Raw genomic sequence first — 19,456 nt, 5'->3', positions numbered from 1 at the left:
TTCTGTGACAATGCTCGCCTCCATCAACGTTATCTTTTAAAGTGAAAATTTATTATGCCAGGGGAACGGTGCCTTTGGAATGCATCTATTTAAGTGGGAACCCATTCTGAGATGTTTTTTTTTCTTTTTTCTTTGTAAAAAGGCACAAGAAATAATAAAGCAAAAGTCAAGGAAGAGTAAGCACCAGAGGAAATTATGGTGGGGATTCCTCAGTTTAGCAATGAGCCCTTGGTGCGCTAACAGTCAATGGAAGAAGCTAATATAGCTTTTAATGTATAGAACCTAATTCATAACTCTGGGTATGATGTGTCCGCAAAATCTTGTATTTGCAACCAAACATCTGTATTGTAGTGCACCCACTTATGAAATGAATTACCCTGTTTGTACATGTAAGTAATATATTTATATTTATTGGCATGACAGTGATCTGAGCAGTTTGCAGGTAACCTTTCACAGTCTGTTGCATAATACTGTGCTTGTAATAGCTGGGCTGATGAAGACACTTAGCATACATGGTATTGCTGAAAGTGGGAAAAAAATCTATGTAATTTTATAGATGATTTTAAGATTGTTAGACTTTTTTGGTTTGTGCCTTTCTAATGCACACCTTTACCCTATTCTGTGGCAGGAAAATTTCTGTGCAATTGTTCCTCTCTGAGGACTTGCTATAAAGCCTGCTAAAAGAAATGGAAAAACTCCTATGAAATCAGTGAGCTGTGGATCAGGCCCTGAATTAGCATTCCTGTCAGCAAATCAATAATTCAAGAGCTAATCCACTGTCCCTTGAATAGCATCTTCTTGGATTGGAACTGGCCTGTAATTTTGTATGGATAAACACGTTCTGTAGGTGGTATTGATTGCTGTGCTCCAGAACAATTTAAACACACCCAACTATGCTGACATGTATGGATGGTTTGGTTCTTGTTTATTCAATGACTGTTTAGAATTTGGTGGTGAAATTTAAACATGGAGAACTGTGTGAGGTGTAGTTATTTAAAAAACGACACAAAGAACACAGATATTCTAACTGCTAAGGATAATCATAGAGTGTGTTACACCAGGGCAGCTGACTCTCAAATTAACTTACTTACTTACTTACTTCTTCTCACTTAATAGTCAGCTGTACATTTCCCTTTTTGGCTCCATGTACTAATCTATTCCTGTTCTATTCTATACTGAGTCTTGTGCTGCCTTTACCACAGTAGTATCTGAGTGTCATGCAAGAGAGAAATAAGTGACATGACCAGGGGTCTGCAGTCTGTGGCTGTTCAAGGGCTTGTTTGTTGCTCCTGGTGCTATAATTGCAAAGTCAAAACAAAAAAACCCTCCTGGTTATTTTTGTTAAATGATAATTGGTTGGTTGTCTAAAAACCCCAAAATGAACAACTAATGTCTGAATAGCAAAAGATATGTGATCTCAAAGCAATGGATAACTTTCCCTAGCATCCTCCAGAGAGAGGAGATTCGAGAGTCAAAGTCAGGAAGACAGTGGTAGAAACACACACGTAACTTGTGAGGAAATAAGATATGTAAAATGTTTGCTAACATGCTGTAGTAAATGTGTATCACATTATAAATATTGTATGTGCACTGGTCTTAAAATAGGGGTTACAAAAAGTATTGTTTGGTGTTATTTATTAATGACCATCTCGTATTCATACTCACTGCAGCTCTTGAATGATTGAATTTTTTACCAAATTGAAAAAATAGCTCTTCTTGCAACAGTAAACTCCTGTTTATCTGCTATTTGATCAGCTGGAACTCTCAGATAACTGCATAATGCTGGCAAAGGCGGCTTCCTTTTTTGGGAGTCCCAGTGTGCTGCATGACTCCCCTTCTCCCCCAGGCTGAGAGGGAGCCAGCCAGGCTCTTTATGCCGCTTAGTAGCTGGGTGGTGATGTGTCGTCCCCCCACCCCGCCCTCCGCGCAAGCAGCTCCTTACAGGGCACAGCTGTGTCCAGTGCCCCACATGCAGCCCCATGTGGGCGTGGCTGTGTCTACTGCCCCATAAGTGGCTCTTTGCGGGGCTCTTGACAGGCAGGGCTGTGCCTGCTGCTCACAAGCTGCTCTTCACGGGCATGGCTACGTCTGCCACCCTGCAAGCGGCTTTTTGTGGGGCTCCACTGCCTCGCAAGCAGCTCCTCATGTCACATGTCGCTGTCCATAGCAGTGTCTGCTGTCCCCACCAAAAAGGTAAATGAGGCAGCAGTTGAGTGGGAGCTGGCAGTGGGAGGTGGGAGGAACTGAGTTTTTCTTAATGGGGGGGGGCCATGGCCTGTGGCCCTGCCCCCAGCAGCTCTCCATAAACTGGAATATTTGAATATCTGGCAGTCTCCTGATCCCAGGGATGTTGGATATCAAAGAGTTTACCGTATTTTGGTTGCCAACCCCTGGACATGGCTAACATCTGTCACTTGTCATTTGTTCATTCTCTTTTCCTCACCTTCATAGTGACAATTATTTCTAAGTTTTTTTCTGGTAGGATATTTTATTATCCCACATGTCCTGTGGTGTGTGTCTGTAATAAAGAAAGCAATATCAGAGAAGTAAGCCTTGCACTTGCACCTGCCATATATGTTAAGGTAATTGTAAATTCTAATCTTGTCTTTCAAAGTGCTTTCCATCCCTCCTTGCTTGGTGTGATCTGTATATTCCAAATCTAATATGCAGATTCCCCATTCTACTAGCCGAGTAATTAATTAAAATACTTAAGAATGCTGTACCCAGGACTGATTCCTGTGTGACCCCACTTGATATGCCTCCCAGTTTGACAGTGCACCAGTGATAATTTACTCTGAGTATGGTTTTTCATCAGTTATGTGTGGATGTTGTAATAATGGCATCTAGGCTGTGTTTTCCTGCATTGCAGGTGAGAATGTCATGTAGGACTATGTCAGAAGCCTTACTTGAATCATAAAATCAGTTATGTAATTATATATGTTGGCTTAAGTGGGATCCTAAAATTTCCTTTTAGTGTTTGTTTAATCATGAAATAAAAGGTGTAAAGAGTTGTGGGCAGCTGTATGCATGTAGCCATCAGGAGAATTTCCTGGCTTCCTCACTGGCTATGTCTACACGTGAAGCCTACTTCGAAGTAGCTTATTTCGATATAGTGACATCGAAATAGGCTATTTCGATGAATAACGTCTACACGTCCTCCAGGGCTGGCAACGTCGATGTTCAACTTCGACGTTGCGCAGCACCACATCGAAATAGGCGCAGCGAGGGAACGTCTACACGCCAAAGTAGCACACATCGAAATAAGGGTGCCAGGCACAGCTGCAGACAGGGTCACAGGGCGGACTCAACAGCCAGCCGCTCCCTTAAAGGGCCCCTCCCAGACACGGTTGCACTAAACAACACAAGATCCACAGAGCCGACAACTGGTTGCAGACCCTGTGCCTGCAGCATGGATCCCCAGCTGCGGCAGCAGCAGCCAGAAGCCCTGGGCTAAGGGCTGCTGCACACGATGACCATAGAGCCCCGCAGGGGCTGGAGAGAGGGCGTCTCTCAACCCCTCAGCTGATGGCCGCCATGGTGGACCCCGCAATTTCGATGTTGCAGGACACACAACGACTACACGGTCCCTACTTCGACGTTGAACGATGTTAACTTCGAAATAGCACCCAACACGTGTAGCCGTGACGGGCGCTATTTCGAAGTTAGTGCTGCTACTTCGAGGTAGCGTGCACGTGTAGACACGGCTACTCTGTCCCCACATTTACCTATTTCTTTTACATGATTATTTGTTTGCAGTATTTGATGAGAGGGAGGGATCAGAAGGGGGATATGCCTTAACCCCAAGGTAAACTTTTTAGAACTGCCCGTATAATATTGGTGTTCTTAGTTTTGATAGCTGCTTGACTGCTTCCAAGTCTGTGCCTGGAGTGCTTCTTGACTGAAACTCTACATGAGCTGCTCATAATAAGATTAAATAAAGCATATCTGTTGTTTACTAAATACTAGGATTACTGCAGAACCAGAGGTAGTAATTCTTTGTTAAAACTCTTCCAGAGCTGCCTCATGTACCATCTTATCTCAGATTGTATATTTTTTGTACAATTACCACTCAGTATACTTTTCTGCAGATGCCATTGAAATTTGGATACTCTGCCTCACATTAAGCTTGCTATTTAGAATATATAGTTGGAATGCACATTACGAATAGTGGGGATTTTGATTATGATTTGTCACACAAACAAAGAGATTAAAGAAATTTACATAGATGCATTCATGATGTTTCTGAGTAAGGGAAAATACACAGAAGCACATGGTGATTACATTACTTTAACAATAAATATTGAGTTAATTAAAAAATGAATTCTACATGCGTGCAAAGTACAGTTCTGTTTGCAAGGCTGGTATGCTATAGGTAGTAAAGTGGTAAATGTTTTTGCACATGTAAAGGTACCAGTGGTTACACGGCAGATTTTTGTCATTACCATCTATTTGCTTGCAAAGGGGGTTCCCTCACTATAACATGTCATTCATCTGAGCACATTGGCTGTGTCTATACTACAAAAAGAACTTTGAAGTTGCTTACAACTTCAAAGTAAGCAACTTTAAAGTTGAGAGTCTACAAACACACTACTTCGAATTAAACTTCAAAGCAGGGCACTACTCCAATCCAAATAAGGACTTAGAAGTTGTGCTCCCTACTTCAAAGTAAGGGAAAATGCGTGTAGACTCTCTGGTGGCAACTTCAAAGTAGTACCTAACTTCAGACTTAACTTTGAAGTTAGTTGCTAGTGCAGACACACCCATTTAGTTGTCTACCGTTAGTACTATTTACATATAGATGCACTCAGTAGAACTGATTGGGAAGATGAGTTCTAATTTCAAATTTGAACTTTCCCATGCTTAATTTTTGGGAAACTTAGTAATAGTAGCACAGGAAAAGTTTCCATTAAATGATATTGTTATAACAGGTAAAATAGTCATTTTAATACAGTCATTTGTATAAAGAGTGAAGGTGAGATATGGAATGGAGTGAATGGGTGTGGGGCCTCTAAGGGGTGAGGCATTGTCAGGGCCTCTGATAAGGGTTGGGCAGGGGAGGAGCTTTGGGGATGAGGGGTGGGGAACAGCTTTTTAATTTCCTGTGATTAGAAAGTTGATAGTCTTATCTGTATCATATCCACTTGTGGAAAAATGATATATAAAAGACAAGTGTGGAAACTGCATGAAGTTTCCACTGTGGAAGTGTGACATCCCAAACCTATTAATTTCTGAGTGACATCGTGCTAATGCTTGTTCTGTAGCATGAAGAATCCTTGTCTGTTCCTTTAGGTTGATAAGTGCTTCTATACATCTGTTATTGTATAAACACACATTGCGGGAACTGTTCTTCTTGGCCTCTGAGGATAAGACAAAGAGCAATGGGCTTAAATTTCAGCAAGGGAGGTTTAGGTTGGACATCAGGAAAAACTTCCTAGCTGTCAGGGTGCTAAACACTAGAATAAACTACCTGGGGAAGTTGTGGACTCTCTGTTACTGGAGATATTTAAGAGCAGGTTAGATAGACATCTGTTGGCTATGGTCTAGATGGTGCTTGGTCCTGCTGTGAGGGCAGGGGACGGGATTCAATAACCTCTTGAGGTCCCTGCCAGTCTCAGTGTTCTGTAATTCCATGATTCTCATGCTCTCTACAGATCTAAAGGTTATAACACCTAAGCACTGCCACTGGAAGGGCAATTTCCCTCCCTTTTCCAGTGTTCTCAAGCTCATGAAAACCATAATTGTGCACTATTCATGTAAGGTTTGTAGTTCTTTTTTTGCTCTAATTTCAGAAGAAAAATGTGAGAGAAGCTTATTTAATTGTCAAATTAAATAGAGCATAATAATTCAGTTGCAATATGCATTAACAGTATATTTGACTGTTGCCTAGCAATGTTGCTTGTGAAAGTGTTTGGGATTCCATTATGAACTTGTTTTCATAGTTTAATTATTGTATGTAGAAAACTTCCATCCAACATGGAATTACTTCAGGACAATTCAGAATATCTTTCTAAATGTTCTTTTGGTGATAGAGCTGGTCACATAGTAAGGACATTTGGAAAGAAGAGATTAAGGCTGTGTCTACACGGGCACAAATCTTCAAAATAGACATATTTCGAAGATTACTAATGAGGTGCTGAATTGAATATTCAGCACCTCATTAGCATTAGCATGTTTCCCGCCTTGGCACTTTTGAAAGCGTGCAGCTTGGTGCATCTACATGGGGGCCTTTTTCGAAAAGGACCCCCATGTAGCCTTGCTGAGCTGCGCACTTTCGAAAGCGGCGCTTTCGAAGCACCGCAGCCGGAAGCGTCCTAATGCTAATGAGGTGCTGAATATTCAATTCAGCGCCTCATTAGTAATCCTCAGAATGGCTATTAGCATGGCTATTTCGAAGATATGTGCCAGTGTAGACACAGCCGTAGCATCTGGTTTTCCCCTGGAGCAGAACCTGAAGCCTAATGAGGATGAGAAGGAAAGCTAGTTCATATTACCACACAGACTCGGGAAAGTGGACTATGAAATATTGTTTCAACAGGAAGCTGGGGGAAGTCTGCCAGAAGGGAAGCACAACCCCAAGAAAGAGAGCTGTAATCCCTTGTCCCAAGAGTGAAGAAGTTTGAACCCAGGAAGGGGGGACAGCAGATATAGGAAGAGGCCTTGGGAAGGACAAACAGCAGTTTGTGGCTCCAAGGGACAGCCCAACTATTTAGGGTTCATAGGAAAGTATAGTAGTGCATGTATGGGCCCCCCATGCTAGAAAACTGTTGAAGGGTGCAGAAGAAGGAACTAGCTGAGCCCAGAAGATACCAAAGTTTGAGCCAGTATACAGAAGGGCCTGTTATGTGCCCAGGATAGGCCTGGGACAAAAAAATTGGCGTTTTCCTTTGGATGTTGATTACTCTGGAATGAGTAGACTTTTGTTCCGTAGCTGGAGGACCAAGCCAAGCAAGTGAACTAAGTTGATGGCCAAGAGAATCTGTGTAAAACCAAGGGGAGAGCTGAGGCAGGTTGAATGCAGTTCCACACCACACTATGGTTAGGAGTGTTTCAGGACTCATTCTGGTGCAGAGATGAAGTGAAGAATAAACTGGCTAATATAACGTACAGGAGAAATTTTAAGGAGTTAAAGTTTGATTGCCCAAGTTGGAATATGGCCTCCACAGCAAGATTTACAAACTGCTGCTCCTGCAAAAATTACTAGATTCTTCTTAATGGCCACACGTTCTAAAGATTTAATTTGCATATGTCACTTGCATTACTAGAGTGGCAACCTGAACTGCTGAGTCACTGTTTCAGTTTGCAGTTGAAGGGAAGTATGCATCTATTGGGTCATGCACTTTTTTCTTCTTCAGCATTTAGGTTTTCTGTGGACTTTTAGCACACAAATATGGATCAGCCCTGACCCTGGGTAGCTTGAGTCCTGTCAAGAGGCTGTATGCATGCAAATAACCTCACCTGTAGTTTGAATAAAATATGAATGACAAATAACCTAAGAGGGAATATCAAGTTATTCTCTGATTGCATTGGGAATCATGAAAATCAAGAGGTTTATGAAAGATAGAAGATTTCCCAAAGTAAACTTTACTGCAAAACTGTACGAACTTTGCCTTCCTGCTCTTGACTTCCTGTAGGCATCAGTGGTGTGATGGGGGCATTCAAGGACATTGTAATGGCTGCAGCAGACTTGATATGAGTGATATTTGATACTAAGCTACTGCTTTTTTGTTTGCTCCATTGTGGCATAATCAGAAGTTTAAAGTTAATTTCCAGAGACTCAAAAAACTCTGTAAAAACCTGCTTTTGCACCCATAATAGTTAAATCTGTCCATGAAAATATCTTCAGGAATATGCCGTTCAAAAGAAATACTTTAAACATGAAAAAATGGTTGTAGTAAAAACTACACTAAGGTGCCTGACTGAAGAATAGTAAGAAATTGCTCTCTGAAGTACAGCTTCCAAAATGGTTAGCAATATTCACTTACTCACTAGAGTGCAGGATAGCTGAAAGATTGTCGGGAAATTGTAACTCATATACTTAGGTCAAAATGAAGGAATATTTTTGCAATGTATTCATCTATAAGTTCAGGTTTCTTTGTTACATTCATTCATTCTTTTATGTCTTGCCTTTTTCGTTTTAAAAGTATATGATATGAAGGAATGTTATCACTATTCACCTCTGTTTTGGGAACTTTACTCTGCTGATTTGTACAGCTAATTTAGAAAAGGTTCTAGCTATTTTCTGAAAGATAATAAACTATACATGCCTGGTGTGGATATGAGAGTGTGATTACTGGGCATGTTGCCACTTTTTTCCACCTGGGGAAATATTGTAGCAGAGCACCAGCATTGATTAATCAATTAGCATTGATTAACTGGAGGGAAAATGAAAGACAGGATAATGTAATTGTTTTCTAAGAACAGTGGGACTGAATATGCTTAAAGGCAAAGGTTTCTTGATGTAGTCTCCTAATATAAAGAGCTCATGACAGTTCTGGGAGCTTATAATGTTTTTATTGCAGCTCTAGGGAGTATAGGAGGTTGGAGTGGATAGGGAAAATGTAGGAATTTGTAGTAGTACTGTTTGGGGTGTAAGCCAGGAGATCGTCCCCTAATCTATTCCCCCACCCTGCAGATAAATGGGTAGGAATAGGGATAGGCAGATAGATGGGGCTGGATGATAGAGAGGAGAAGTTATGGTGGGTGCTCAGGCCATAGCAATTAGGGAGAGTGATTGGGGGAAAATATCGGGGTAGTGAAGTCTGTCAGGTCCACATTACCCCCTCTCATGTGTGCCTACATCTGGGGGAGCATGCCTCTCTTGGAGGGGGACTGAGCTATCTCCTTGGTACCCCTGGGAACCGAGATTGGAAAGGTGTTGTCCATCTGGGGAAAGGGAGGGGTGTATTCCTCTCCATACCCACTGTTTGTTAAAGCAGTTTATGGATAGTTTAAAACATGTAAGTTATGAACAATGAGAGAGAATAGTTGCACTGGAACCTGGGAGGACCGTATCTGAGTCCCTTTCCTGGCCCAGACATATACCAGGCAATACAAAGTTAAGATATGTGTCCCTTCCACAACTAGTTCTAACACCTCATTCTTTGAGTGATAAGGATCAGAGGGGTAGCCGTGTTAGTCTGTATCTTCAAAAACAACTACAAGTCCTGTGGCGCCTCATAGACTAACAGATGTATTGGAGCATAAGCTTTCATTCATAAAGACCCACTTTGTTGCATCTTTGCCCAAAGTTCTTCTTTGAGTGTTGCCTCAGCATGCCAGTAACACATGTACTGGTACTCTGCTCTTACAGGATGTATAACATCTGCTCTTTGCAAAGGCAAAATCTGAGTTTAGGCCAGGCATTGTGAAAACACAAGCTGCCTGCTTGGCCTGCTCTCATACATTGAATCTGTTCCACCTATAATATATCAGACTTGCTGAATGTTACCACACCTTTGCCCTTGTCTAGAAGGTTCTGTTTGAGACATTGCCTTCATTTACCCTCCTGTTAACACAAAGATTACACTAGGTAGGAGTGCGCCATGTGTGGATGGCGGTGATATTGCCAAAACTGAACTTATGCTGTGTAGCTTATTCAAGCCTCCCCACAAGCAAAATAATAAGGTATACTGGCATAGACCCAGAGAGGTAGCTGTGTTAGTCTGTGTTCCAACAAAACAAACCAGCAGTCATGTAGCACTTTAAAGACTAACAAAGTAATTTATTAGGTGATGAGCTTTTGTGGGACAGAGCCACTTCTTTAGATCAATAGCATTTCCAGTACAAACTGACAGTTATGTAGCACACAGGTCCAAACCAGTGAAATAAAAACTGAGAAATCAGATGCATGGAACTGAAGGGGCAGGTGAGGGGGAGAGATACTAAGTGTCTTGTCTAAGATGATTATGAATGCCAAAGGAAGAGAAACAGTCCTTGTAATGCATGTGATAATTGCTCTCTCTGTTGAGGCAAGTGTTAAGATATTGAATTTGAGTAAGTGTGAACTGGCAAGAGTGTGTAATATAGATCTGTCCAATGTCTTAGAGATCACTGTCACATAGGCCACCAGACTACTAACAGTCCCCATCAGAAGTAGGCAATCTAGGGCTCCTCTGCATCTGGGTGCATTATTAGGCACCAGATCTAATCTAATCTATATATTCTTTGTGTTTCTTAGGTATATGCTAAATCTGTATAATTGTCTTCTCTGATTTCGTTAACAAATACTTCACTGTTATTTTTCCTGTAGTAAAAAATATATTGCTAACTCTTTATGCATGTAACTGAAATAAATCAGAGATAAGTTAAGTAGTTTATGCATAGTTTAAAATAAGAGGTTATAAACATGAAAATAATTGTTTTAAAATTAAAGAAAATAATTGGTAAAGAATACTATTACAAGAACTAATAGTTTGAGTTGAGATTTATATATCACTTTCTTATGACCCCCCGTTGCATGACTCAACATTTCTGGCATAAGTTAAAATAATGAGATTGTGATTACGCTTTATGGGAAAGATGTCAAAGAAGATCACAGCTTTGCCCTTCTTAAGAATGATGGTCATCACTTCAAGTAGCCATCAAATTTACAAATTGTTTGGAAAATCTGTCTTGATTCCTTGCTCAAAGGGCTTAAAAATATCAGTCGCCTGAGGTGTAATATCAGTGCCTTTATTGTATCAAGTTTAATTTCAGGATGTATTTCCCAGAAGGTGCAACTCTTCTTTAGTTCATGCGTATGCCATCTTTTTTAGGTAGACTGGGGTCAACTGGACTACTTAGTAATAGACATGCCACCTGGAACAGGAGATGTACAGTTATCAGTCTCGCAGAATATTCCAGTTACAGGTACACATTTAGTTTGACTCTTTCAGAGATGTCAGTTTGTTTAAGTCTTCATAGCAATAGAAAAATCTTTTAGAAAATGACAGTTGAAAATACTAGAAATGTGTAGAAACATAAGATGAAATTATTCTCTGAATGCCAATGAAAAACAGAAACAGCAGTCTTTAAAATTTCAGTAGTTAGAATTTTATTTTTAAAGTTAACAAGCATTCAAAGATAGAAAAGTTGAACAAATCAATGTTCTGGGAAAAAGCAATTTCATTATAAATTGATGGAGGCAGAGTAAATTTTAAAAAAATATGTTTCTTGTCACTTTTTCCATTTTGGCACATGAATGCTAATGTAATTTCAAAAGTTTACCTTGTTATTTGTATGTTTGTTTTTAAGTTACAAGTCAAGCAATCTTCTTAATGCTCAAAGCTTATCCAGGCAAACTGTACAGTGCTTTAACATGCTAATACAAGGGTGAGCAAACTTTTTTACCTTAGGGTCTCCCTTTTAGTCCCTACAGCTAGCTGGGGGCCCCCAACCTGTGTAATAAAATCCAAACCAGTGGAAATTCACTCTGTGTAAAGTGCCCTCCCACCTCCAGCAGTGCCAGGTAGATTTTTATCTTACTGTTCTTCAAGAGCCCAACCTATGCTCCAGGTTGTGGGGGAAAAGAAACTACAAAATACAACTTCCTTCTGTTTAAAGAGCCAACCCACCCTCCTTTTCCAGCCCTCCTGCATAGTTCTTTAAAGGGAACAAAAGAATAGCACAAAAGAGCAACATAATTGCACTGTACTTAAAATAAAAAAAAGCCTTGACTCATTCCAGAGACTGAAACAACAGGGCAGATGACCGGAGAGAAGCTGTGGGAGGCAAAGAAGGGCCCCTGTGGTGGGTGGTGGTGGAAGCCAATTGCTGTGCCCCGCCCCCATTTTGAAATTTCACGCCCCCAGTTTGTGCATCCCTGTGCTAATGGATCTTTCTTTCTTCGGTGTTCTGAATTTGAAGTTTTGCTGGAAACTTGTACAGAATATGTCTCAATTCTATGACATACCGAGGTCCACAAATCTCATTGACAGCAATGGAAGTTAAAGAGTCTACCTTTCAAAAGGCAGAGGCATTCTTGACAGGATCAGGCCTCAAATAAGTTGTAGTAGTTTTGTCCATCTAATATGCTTATGATAGAGACCACTGTCAGGAGCAAACAAAATGACCAACAGGATTTTAAAACAGAAAAATATAAGAATGGCCAGTGATTCATATAGTCCAGCATCCTCTCTTCAGACACTGGCTGGTACCAGATGCTCCAAAAGGAATAGAACAAGGTAATTATTCAGCGTGCCATTGGCCATCATCCAGTCCCAGCTTCCAGCAGTCAGAGTTTTAGGGATACCCAGAGCATAGAGTGGCATCCCTGACCATCTTGGCTAACAGCCATTGATGGACCTATCCTCTGTGAACTTATCTTACTTGATTTTGAACCCAGTTATACTTCTGGCCTTCCCAATATCTGCTGGCAAGGAGTTCCAAAGGTTGACTGTGCATTGTGTGAAGAAGTACTTGTTTTAAACCTGCTGCCTGTTAAAGTCATTGGGTAACTCCTTATTCTTCTATTATGTTAGGGAAGTTCACAAAAGTCCAAGTATACCTTAACAACTAGATAATCCTTCGCCATGTGCTTGTTGACTTCCTCAAAGAATTCTAATAGACTGATAAGCGTGTCCTACAGAAACATCATTTTGAGTCTTCTCACACAAATCATGCTCACTTGTTTCTGATAATTCTATTCTTTACTACAGCTTCAACACATTTGTCTGGTATTGAAGTTAAGACTTACTGACCAGTAATTGTCAAGAGCGTCTCTGGGGCTTTTTTAAAAAGGCAGTATTGTATTAGCTGTCTTCCACTGTTCAGACACTGATTTCAGTGATAGGTTACATTCTGCTGTTAGTATTTGCAGTCAGAAAGAGGCAATGGAATTTTAAATTATTTTACCAGGAAGATACAGTAACTCAGTGTTAATGGCAGTTGTTAGATACTTTTGCTGCTACCTCAATCTAAGGAAAATAATATGGTAGTATCTTGTAACACTTTTACTCTGCTGACAGTAAAAGTTACAAACAGATGAGCTCACATATGCATACATACATCCATTTCCTTTGGTGCTCCTTCTTTCCTTCCTGCTTTTCTTTTTAAGCATAGTAAATCAAACTAATAGTATGAAATATTAAGTTTTTGATGGTTATTTCACTTGTGCCGAAGGCTCTTAAAAGAGCTAATAAACATAAAATTGCATGGAACACTTCTAAAGCTGTCTACTACATGGCTGTTCTTTCTAACAAAAACACTTGTCAACTTTTCTGCTCTGTCGTGTGGTGTTTGCCTCCCACCCCATGAAGGGTGGACTGGGACTGGCAGCTGGAAACTGTTGGCTTCTAAATAAGCTTGATATCTAGAAGCCTCTGCTGATTTGCTGAGCCTCAGTAAGGGGAGGGATTTTGAGGCAGTTCAGGGCTTTATAAAGCAGTGTCCAAGCAAACAGTGAGCTTGCGAACAGGGAGTTAGAGAGGGAGTTCTCCAGGTAAAGGAGAAGCAAAAACAGGAGTCTTAAGTAAGAGGCTGTCTGGGTGTGTGTTGTGTTTGGGGCTTTCTGGCTGTGGCTGTGGTGTTTTTCTGCTCTGTGGTGTGTGTGTATGTGGTTTTTTTTTTGTTTTTTTTCCTCCTCCTGGCCCCACTTCCCCCCACAGAGGATGGGCTGGACTGGGACTGGCAGCTGGAAACTGTTGGCTTCTAAATAAGCTTGATATCTAGAAGCCTCTGCTGATTGGCTGAGCCTCAGTAAGGGGAGGGACTTTGAGGCAAGGGACTGCAAAGAGAGGGAGTCTGGAAGGGAGTGGAAGGGACCAGGGACCTTTGCCTTTCTTTTAAATCCCTGTTCTAGGATGGCAGGCATGGATAGTGACAGGTCTGCTGTTGTTACCTGCTCGGTATGTGCCATGTTTGTCTTCCTCCCTGAGGACAGAATGGATTTTGTCTGCACTAAGTGCAAGCTGTTCTCCATTTTAGAAGAAAAAATTAGACGACTGGAGGCTCAAGTGTTGACCCTATGCTCAATCAGGGAGGATGAAGATTTCCTTAACAGAAGGGAGTGTTTAATCTTGCAAGCACGGCAGGCGGAAGAACCAGGGAGGGCAGTAAGGGGTGAAGCAGAGAACTGGCAGCATGTAACTTCTAGAAGAAAAAGTAGACCAGTACACGAGTCCCCCATCAATATAGAGATAAGTAATGGCTTTCGGGCTCTCTCCACCAGTTCTACATTGGTGAACGCTTTGGAAGGAACCTTACAGGTAAAAAATCAGAAGGGAACTACTACTACTGCAAGGCATGGGATGTGTAGTCCTAGAGGGGGAGTTCAATGACCAGCACCCACATAAGAAAAAGACATGTGGTGGTGGTGGTTGGGGACTCCCTCCGAAGAGGGACTGAGCCATCCATCTGCCGACCAGACCTGGAATCTCATGGGGTGTGCTGTTTACTGGGAGCTCTAATTCAGGATGTGACTGAGAGCCTTACGGAACTGCTCAGGCCTTCAGAATACTCCCCCTTCCTATTTCTGCATGTGGGAGCTAATGATACGGCCAAGAATAACCTTGAGCGAGTTACTGCAGATTATGTGGTGCTGGGAAGAAGGGTCAAAGAATTTGGAGCACAGGTGGTGTTCTTGTCCATCTTTCCTGTCAAAGGGAAAGGGCTAGGTAGGGACGGTCAAATTGAGGAAGTAAATGCATGGTTATGCAGGTAGTGTTGGAGAGAGGGCTTTGTATTCTTCAATCATGGGATGCTGTTCCGGGCACAAGGATTATTGGGAAGAGATGGGGTCCACCTAACCAAGAGAGGAAGGAGCATTTTTGCAAGTAGGCTTGCAAACTTAGGGAGGAGAGCTTTAAACTAGGTTTGCTAGGGATGGTGACCAAAACCCTGAGGGGAAAAAGGAACTTGGAGCCTGGGAAGAAATGCAAAAGTAGACCCCTGGTTCGAGTAGAGAGGGCAGAGAGATCGACTGGTTATCTAAGGTGTTTGTACACCAATGCCAGAAGCCTGGGTAACAAGCAGGAGGAATTAGAAGCCGTGGCCCAGTCCAAGAACTATGACTTGATTGGGATAACAGAGACTTGGTGGGATGACTCGGATGAGTGGAGCACTGTCATGAAAGGGTATAAAGTGTTCAGGAAGAACAGGCAAGGGAGAAAAGGAGGAGGGAGTTGCACTGTATGTAAGAGAGCACTATGATTGGTTGGAACTCCAGTACATAGAGGGAGAAAAGCCTGTTGAGAATCTATGGGTTTTTGTATTATTAATTACCTTATTTAGAAAAAAAAGTTCATTTATTTATTTTTGTTTTTACTGAATTAAGTTATTTTGAAATAGAGCACTTCTATTTGGAACAAGTATGTCCACACACAGACTTCAACTGAAATAACTATAGATGTGAATTATAATCTGTTTAATTACTTAGGTTCAATTTACTATATATAAAGTCCCATCCCTGTGCACTGGAAGCTCTGTACACCAGCTATGGGCAACCACAAATAGAGGGTGAGTGGCTATCTTTCATTGGAGGGCCACAGTAGTCCACAACCAACTGGGGTTCCATCTGTGGATGCCCTCTCTCTCCACCTTCCCCAAGTGCCTCTTTTACACTAGGGCACTGGACTTCCTACTCCTCCCTCTCCCTCCCAGTACTTTTGGAGCCCCACAAATTGCTGGATTTGGACTCTGTCCCTGCTTCTCCTCCTCTCTCCCAGAGCTTGAACAGCTGATTAGCGGGACTGCAGTGCCTGAGAGGCACATGGGGGAGTGGGTCAGAAAGGGGGTTTGTGGGCTGCAGATGGAGTCCCAGTCGGATGCATGTGGTCCACAGGACGGATGTTGCCCACCACTGCTATACACGACTAGTTGACAAAGTAAGGGTATTAACTGTAACACCAAAGGATTCTTCCAACTGTATTTGCCAGTCCTTTGAGCTAAGCAGGTGTAAACAGGAAAGTGCTCTTTTCTCCTGTCTGTTGCAGCAATTATGCCAAAGTAAAGAGCTACATTTAATGTCGCAGATTGGATATTCAAAAGCACTGTTTAAACAGTTAATATGAAAATTATTTATCCTGTGTTAATCAGATTTCACTTCCACTGTTCTTATGACCTTCATAAAACTAGTTACTGTTCACGTGTCTAAGGAGGCTTTTTCAAAAAAAAAAAAAAAAAAAAAAGTATACTTTTCTTTTCTCATGTGTTTTAATTCCCTTCTCCGCTTTTTTTTTTTTTTTTTAAAAGAAACAGCAAAAATATTCAGGCCTTCTTCAGAGTTGCTAAATAAACAAAAATGTTGAAAAATTGACTTATTTCTCTCTCTCAGTACTCGTTAAAGCTGGTGGTAACTGATGATAGAGTATCCTCTTCTGAAATTGAGCTTTCATAACTCTTGGTGACTTGAATACTGGACTGACTTAAAACTGGCATTTAAGCCTAAACTTTGAAATGTCTGAGCTTTATTTTAGCATAGAAGGAGTTGGGGCATAAGACGGCGTTAATCACAATATTCACTCAAGTTTTTATGTTTTCATTCCTAGTTTTCTCAAGTTAGGTTTGGCAATACACAGCGGCAGATCTCATTTGTCATTCCCAGTAGTCATTTTTGTAGGAAGTGTTTTTTGAGGTTGATTCAAGTCTGATTGAAATACAGTATAATAGGAAGCTTATTGTTCTTCTGCTGAAAGTGAATACAGACAAGGATTGATTAGAGTTATAGTTCCTTGGCTTGTCATTGGTCTGGTGATTTATGGAGCTTCCTCCTGTTCTCCTGTTTTCCCTCTCCTCATACTGAAGGAGCTGATTGAGGAGGTATCTGAGCCATTAGTTATCATCTTGAAAAATCAAGGAAGTCATCAGTGATTCCAGAAGACTGGAAAAGGACAAATATAGTGCCCATCTATAAAAAAGGAAATAAGGACAACCCAGGAAACTATAGACCAGTGAGTTTAACTTCTGTGCCAAGGAATAAAATGTGGTAATGTATCAAATAATTAAGGAATCCATTTAACTTCTGTGCCAAGTAAGATAATATATCAAATAATTAAGGAATCTATTTGCAAATGTCTGGAAGATAAGGTGATAATTAACAGTCAGCATGGATTTGTAAAGAACAAATCATGTCAAGCTATCCTGATAGCTTTCTTTGTTAGGATAACAAGCCTTGTGGATAAGGAGGAAGTGGTAGGTGTGGTATACATAGACTTTATTAAGGCTTTTGGTACAGTCTTGCATGATCTTCGTATCAGTAACCTAGGGAAATACAATGTAGATGGGACTCCTGTAAGGTGGATGCATAACTGTTTGTACAACCATTCGCAGAGAGTAGTTATCGACGGTTCACAGTCATACTGGAAGGGCATAAAAATGAGATCAGTTATGGGACTAGTTCTATTCAATATGTTCATTAACAATTTAGATAGTGGTATAAAGCTTATAAATTTATGGATGAAACCAAGCTGGGAGGGGTTGCAAGTATTTTGGAGGTTAGGGTTATAATTCAAAAGGATCTGGACAAACTGGAGAAATGGTCTGAGTTAAGTAGGATGAAATTCAATAAGGACAAATGCAAAGTACTCCACTTGGGAAGGAACAGTCAGTTTCACACACCCCATGAGAAATGATTATCTAAGATGGGGTGCTGTTGAATGGGATCTATGTGTCCTCAGGGACCACAAGCTCAGTATTAGTCAACAGTGTGACACAGCTGCAAAATAAAACAGACTTAATTCTGGGGTGCATTAGCAGGAGTGTTATAAGTAAGACACAAGAAGTAATTCTTCCACTCTACTTTGCAGGGTTCAGGCGTCAACTGGAGTATTTTGTCCATTTCTGGACACCACATTTCAAACAAGATGTGGAGGAATTGGAGAAATGATTAAATGTCTGAAAAATCATGATTTATGAGGGACTATTGAAAGAGTTAGGTTTATTTAGTTTGGAGAAGAGAAGACCGAAAAGTGACATAACCACTTTCAAGTACTTAAAAGGCTGTCACAAGGAGGAGGAAGAAATTTTATTCTCCTTGAACTCTGAGGGTAGGACAAGAATCAATAGGCTCAAACTGCAGCAAGGTATGTTTAGATTGGACATTAGGAAAAGTTTCCTAACTGTCAGGCTGATTGAGCATAGGAATTAATTTCCTGGGGAGGTTGTGGAATCTCCACTGTTGGAGATTTTTGCATACATTTAAAATACATTTTTTAACTCTGACACACATCTGATATTACTGACAAAAATAATCTTCTTATTCTTTTGGCTAATGGGAGCAAATGCTGGTAGTTGTGTGTGTCTGTTACTGTTTATTTAAAGGGGTGGTGATTAGGAAACCATTGTGGTTCTTATCACAGTTTAGCATGATTCTTTAACCTTCTATAAAGTTCCTTATACTATCAGTAACTTTTCAGCAAAACTGTTTATCAAGGTGTGGCTAGGTAAAACTGATCTATGTCTTTGTTTGTCAAGAACTCTTTTCTTCTGCCACTAATCTGTTTGCCAATAAGCAATTTTATTGCATTTCCCTGGGTCAGTTTAGATGATTACCTGTTCTGCCATTCCCTATGGAGCACCTGGCATTGGCCATTGTCAGAAGACAGAATACTGAGCTATGTAACTTTGGTCTGACTCAGTATGGCCATTCTTATGTTCTTATCCAGTCACTGTATTCCTTCCCTCTGGAGTACCTGCAATGGACATCTGTGATGCACTTAAATAATGAATTGCAACAGATAGCCTGCCACCCTTCATGAGATGCATAGAGTCCTTCCTGAACCCACTGTGGGGTAGGTAAAAAAAATCAAAACTGCACCCACGTCAGTTGCAGTGGTCAGTGAAAAATTCCTTCCCAGCCCCAAATAAAATCTGTTATTTTACCCTCTAAAAGGCAGGGAGGCTGTGTCATGCTCCAGCCTGCTCTGTGTAAAAGGGAGGCTTCAGGTGTAGGGCTGCCCCTTTTTAAATCTTGCATTTCTAGTAGATAAATCAGTAACCATGCTGACCCCTTTCGGAGCAGTTTTCTCTTCAACCAACCGGTCAAATACTGCCCTGCTTAAAGGAGCATGGTGGTTGTTTTTCTTAATTTTTCTTTTTCTTTTTCTTTTTCTTTTTTTGTCTGTTCTTTATGTTCACTCCTTCAGTCTTCCTCACTAATGAGAGGCAGCATTTTTGTCAGGTTTTTGTGGGCCCATTTGCAGAAGGCTGGTTGGTTGGTTTTTAAAAAGTCAGATTCATTGTGTAAGATTATTGCAGGTTGATTCAGACATCCGTGTGGTTTTGTGTCAATATCATGCTGTCTCCTCTATGTGCATTCTAGTTTTTATATAACTGCACTTAAAAATATTTATAGTTATAGGTCGGTTTAAATAGAGGATAGGTCTATAATCCTTATTGGTGTGGCTGAATAACATTTTTTGTTTTATTCATTAAGACATAATTCATATTAACAATTTATTTCTGTTGTCAAAAATATTTTAACTGATTGTTGAAGAATGCAGATAATTATCCTGGGTTATCTAATTTTTGGCCAAACCTAGTA

At 40.8% G+C, this 19,456-nt stretch overlaps 1 protein-coding gene across 5 annotated transcripts in view; it reads left to right on the top strand.

The window, feature by feature from the left end:
* The window catches only part of NUBPL (NUBP iron-sulfur cluster assembly factor, mitochondrial), a 164,797-nt gene that overhangs the window by 94,570 nt on the left and 50,771 nt on the right, over nt 1-19,456 (top strand). For 4 of the 5 annotated variants that reach the window (XM_074996871.1, XM_074996876.1, XM_074996874.1 and 1 more), the window contains one exon: nt 10,755-10,848. The exons of the other annotated variant lie outside the window; for it this stretch is intronic. In XM_074996871.1, coding sequence (XP_074852972.1) covers nt 10,755-10,848 — 94 coding nt within the window. The remainder of the gene's footprint in view (nt 1-10,754; nt 10,849-19,456) is intronic. 5 annotated transcript variants of the gene reach the window in all.

The sequence above is a fragment of the Carettochelys insculpta genome, chromosome 6, assembly GCF_033958435.1.
Source record: "Carettochelys insculpta isolate YL-2023 chromosome 6, ASM3395843v1, whole genome shotgun sequence".
NCBI classification, from domain to species: domain Eukaryota; kingdom Metazoa; phylum Chordata; order Testudines; family Carettochelyidae; genus Carettochelys; species Carettochelys insculpta.
Note: the sequence above shows the minus strand (reverse complement) of the source record. Positions and strands in the feature narration are given on the sequence as shown.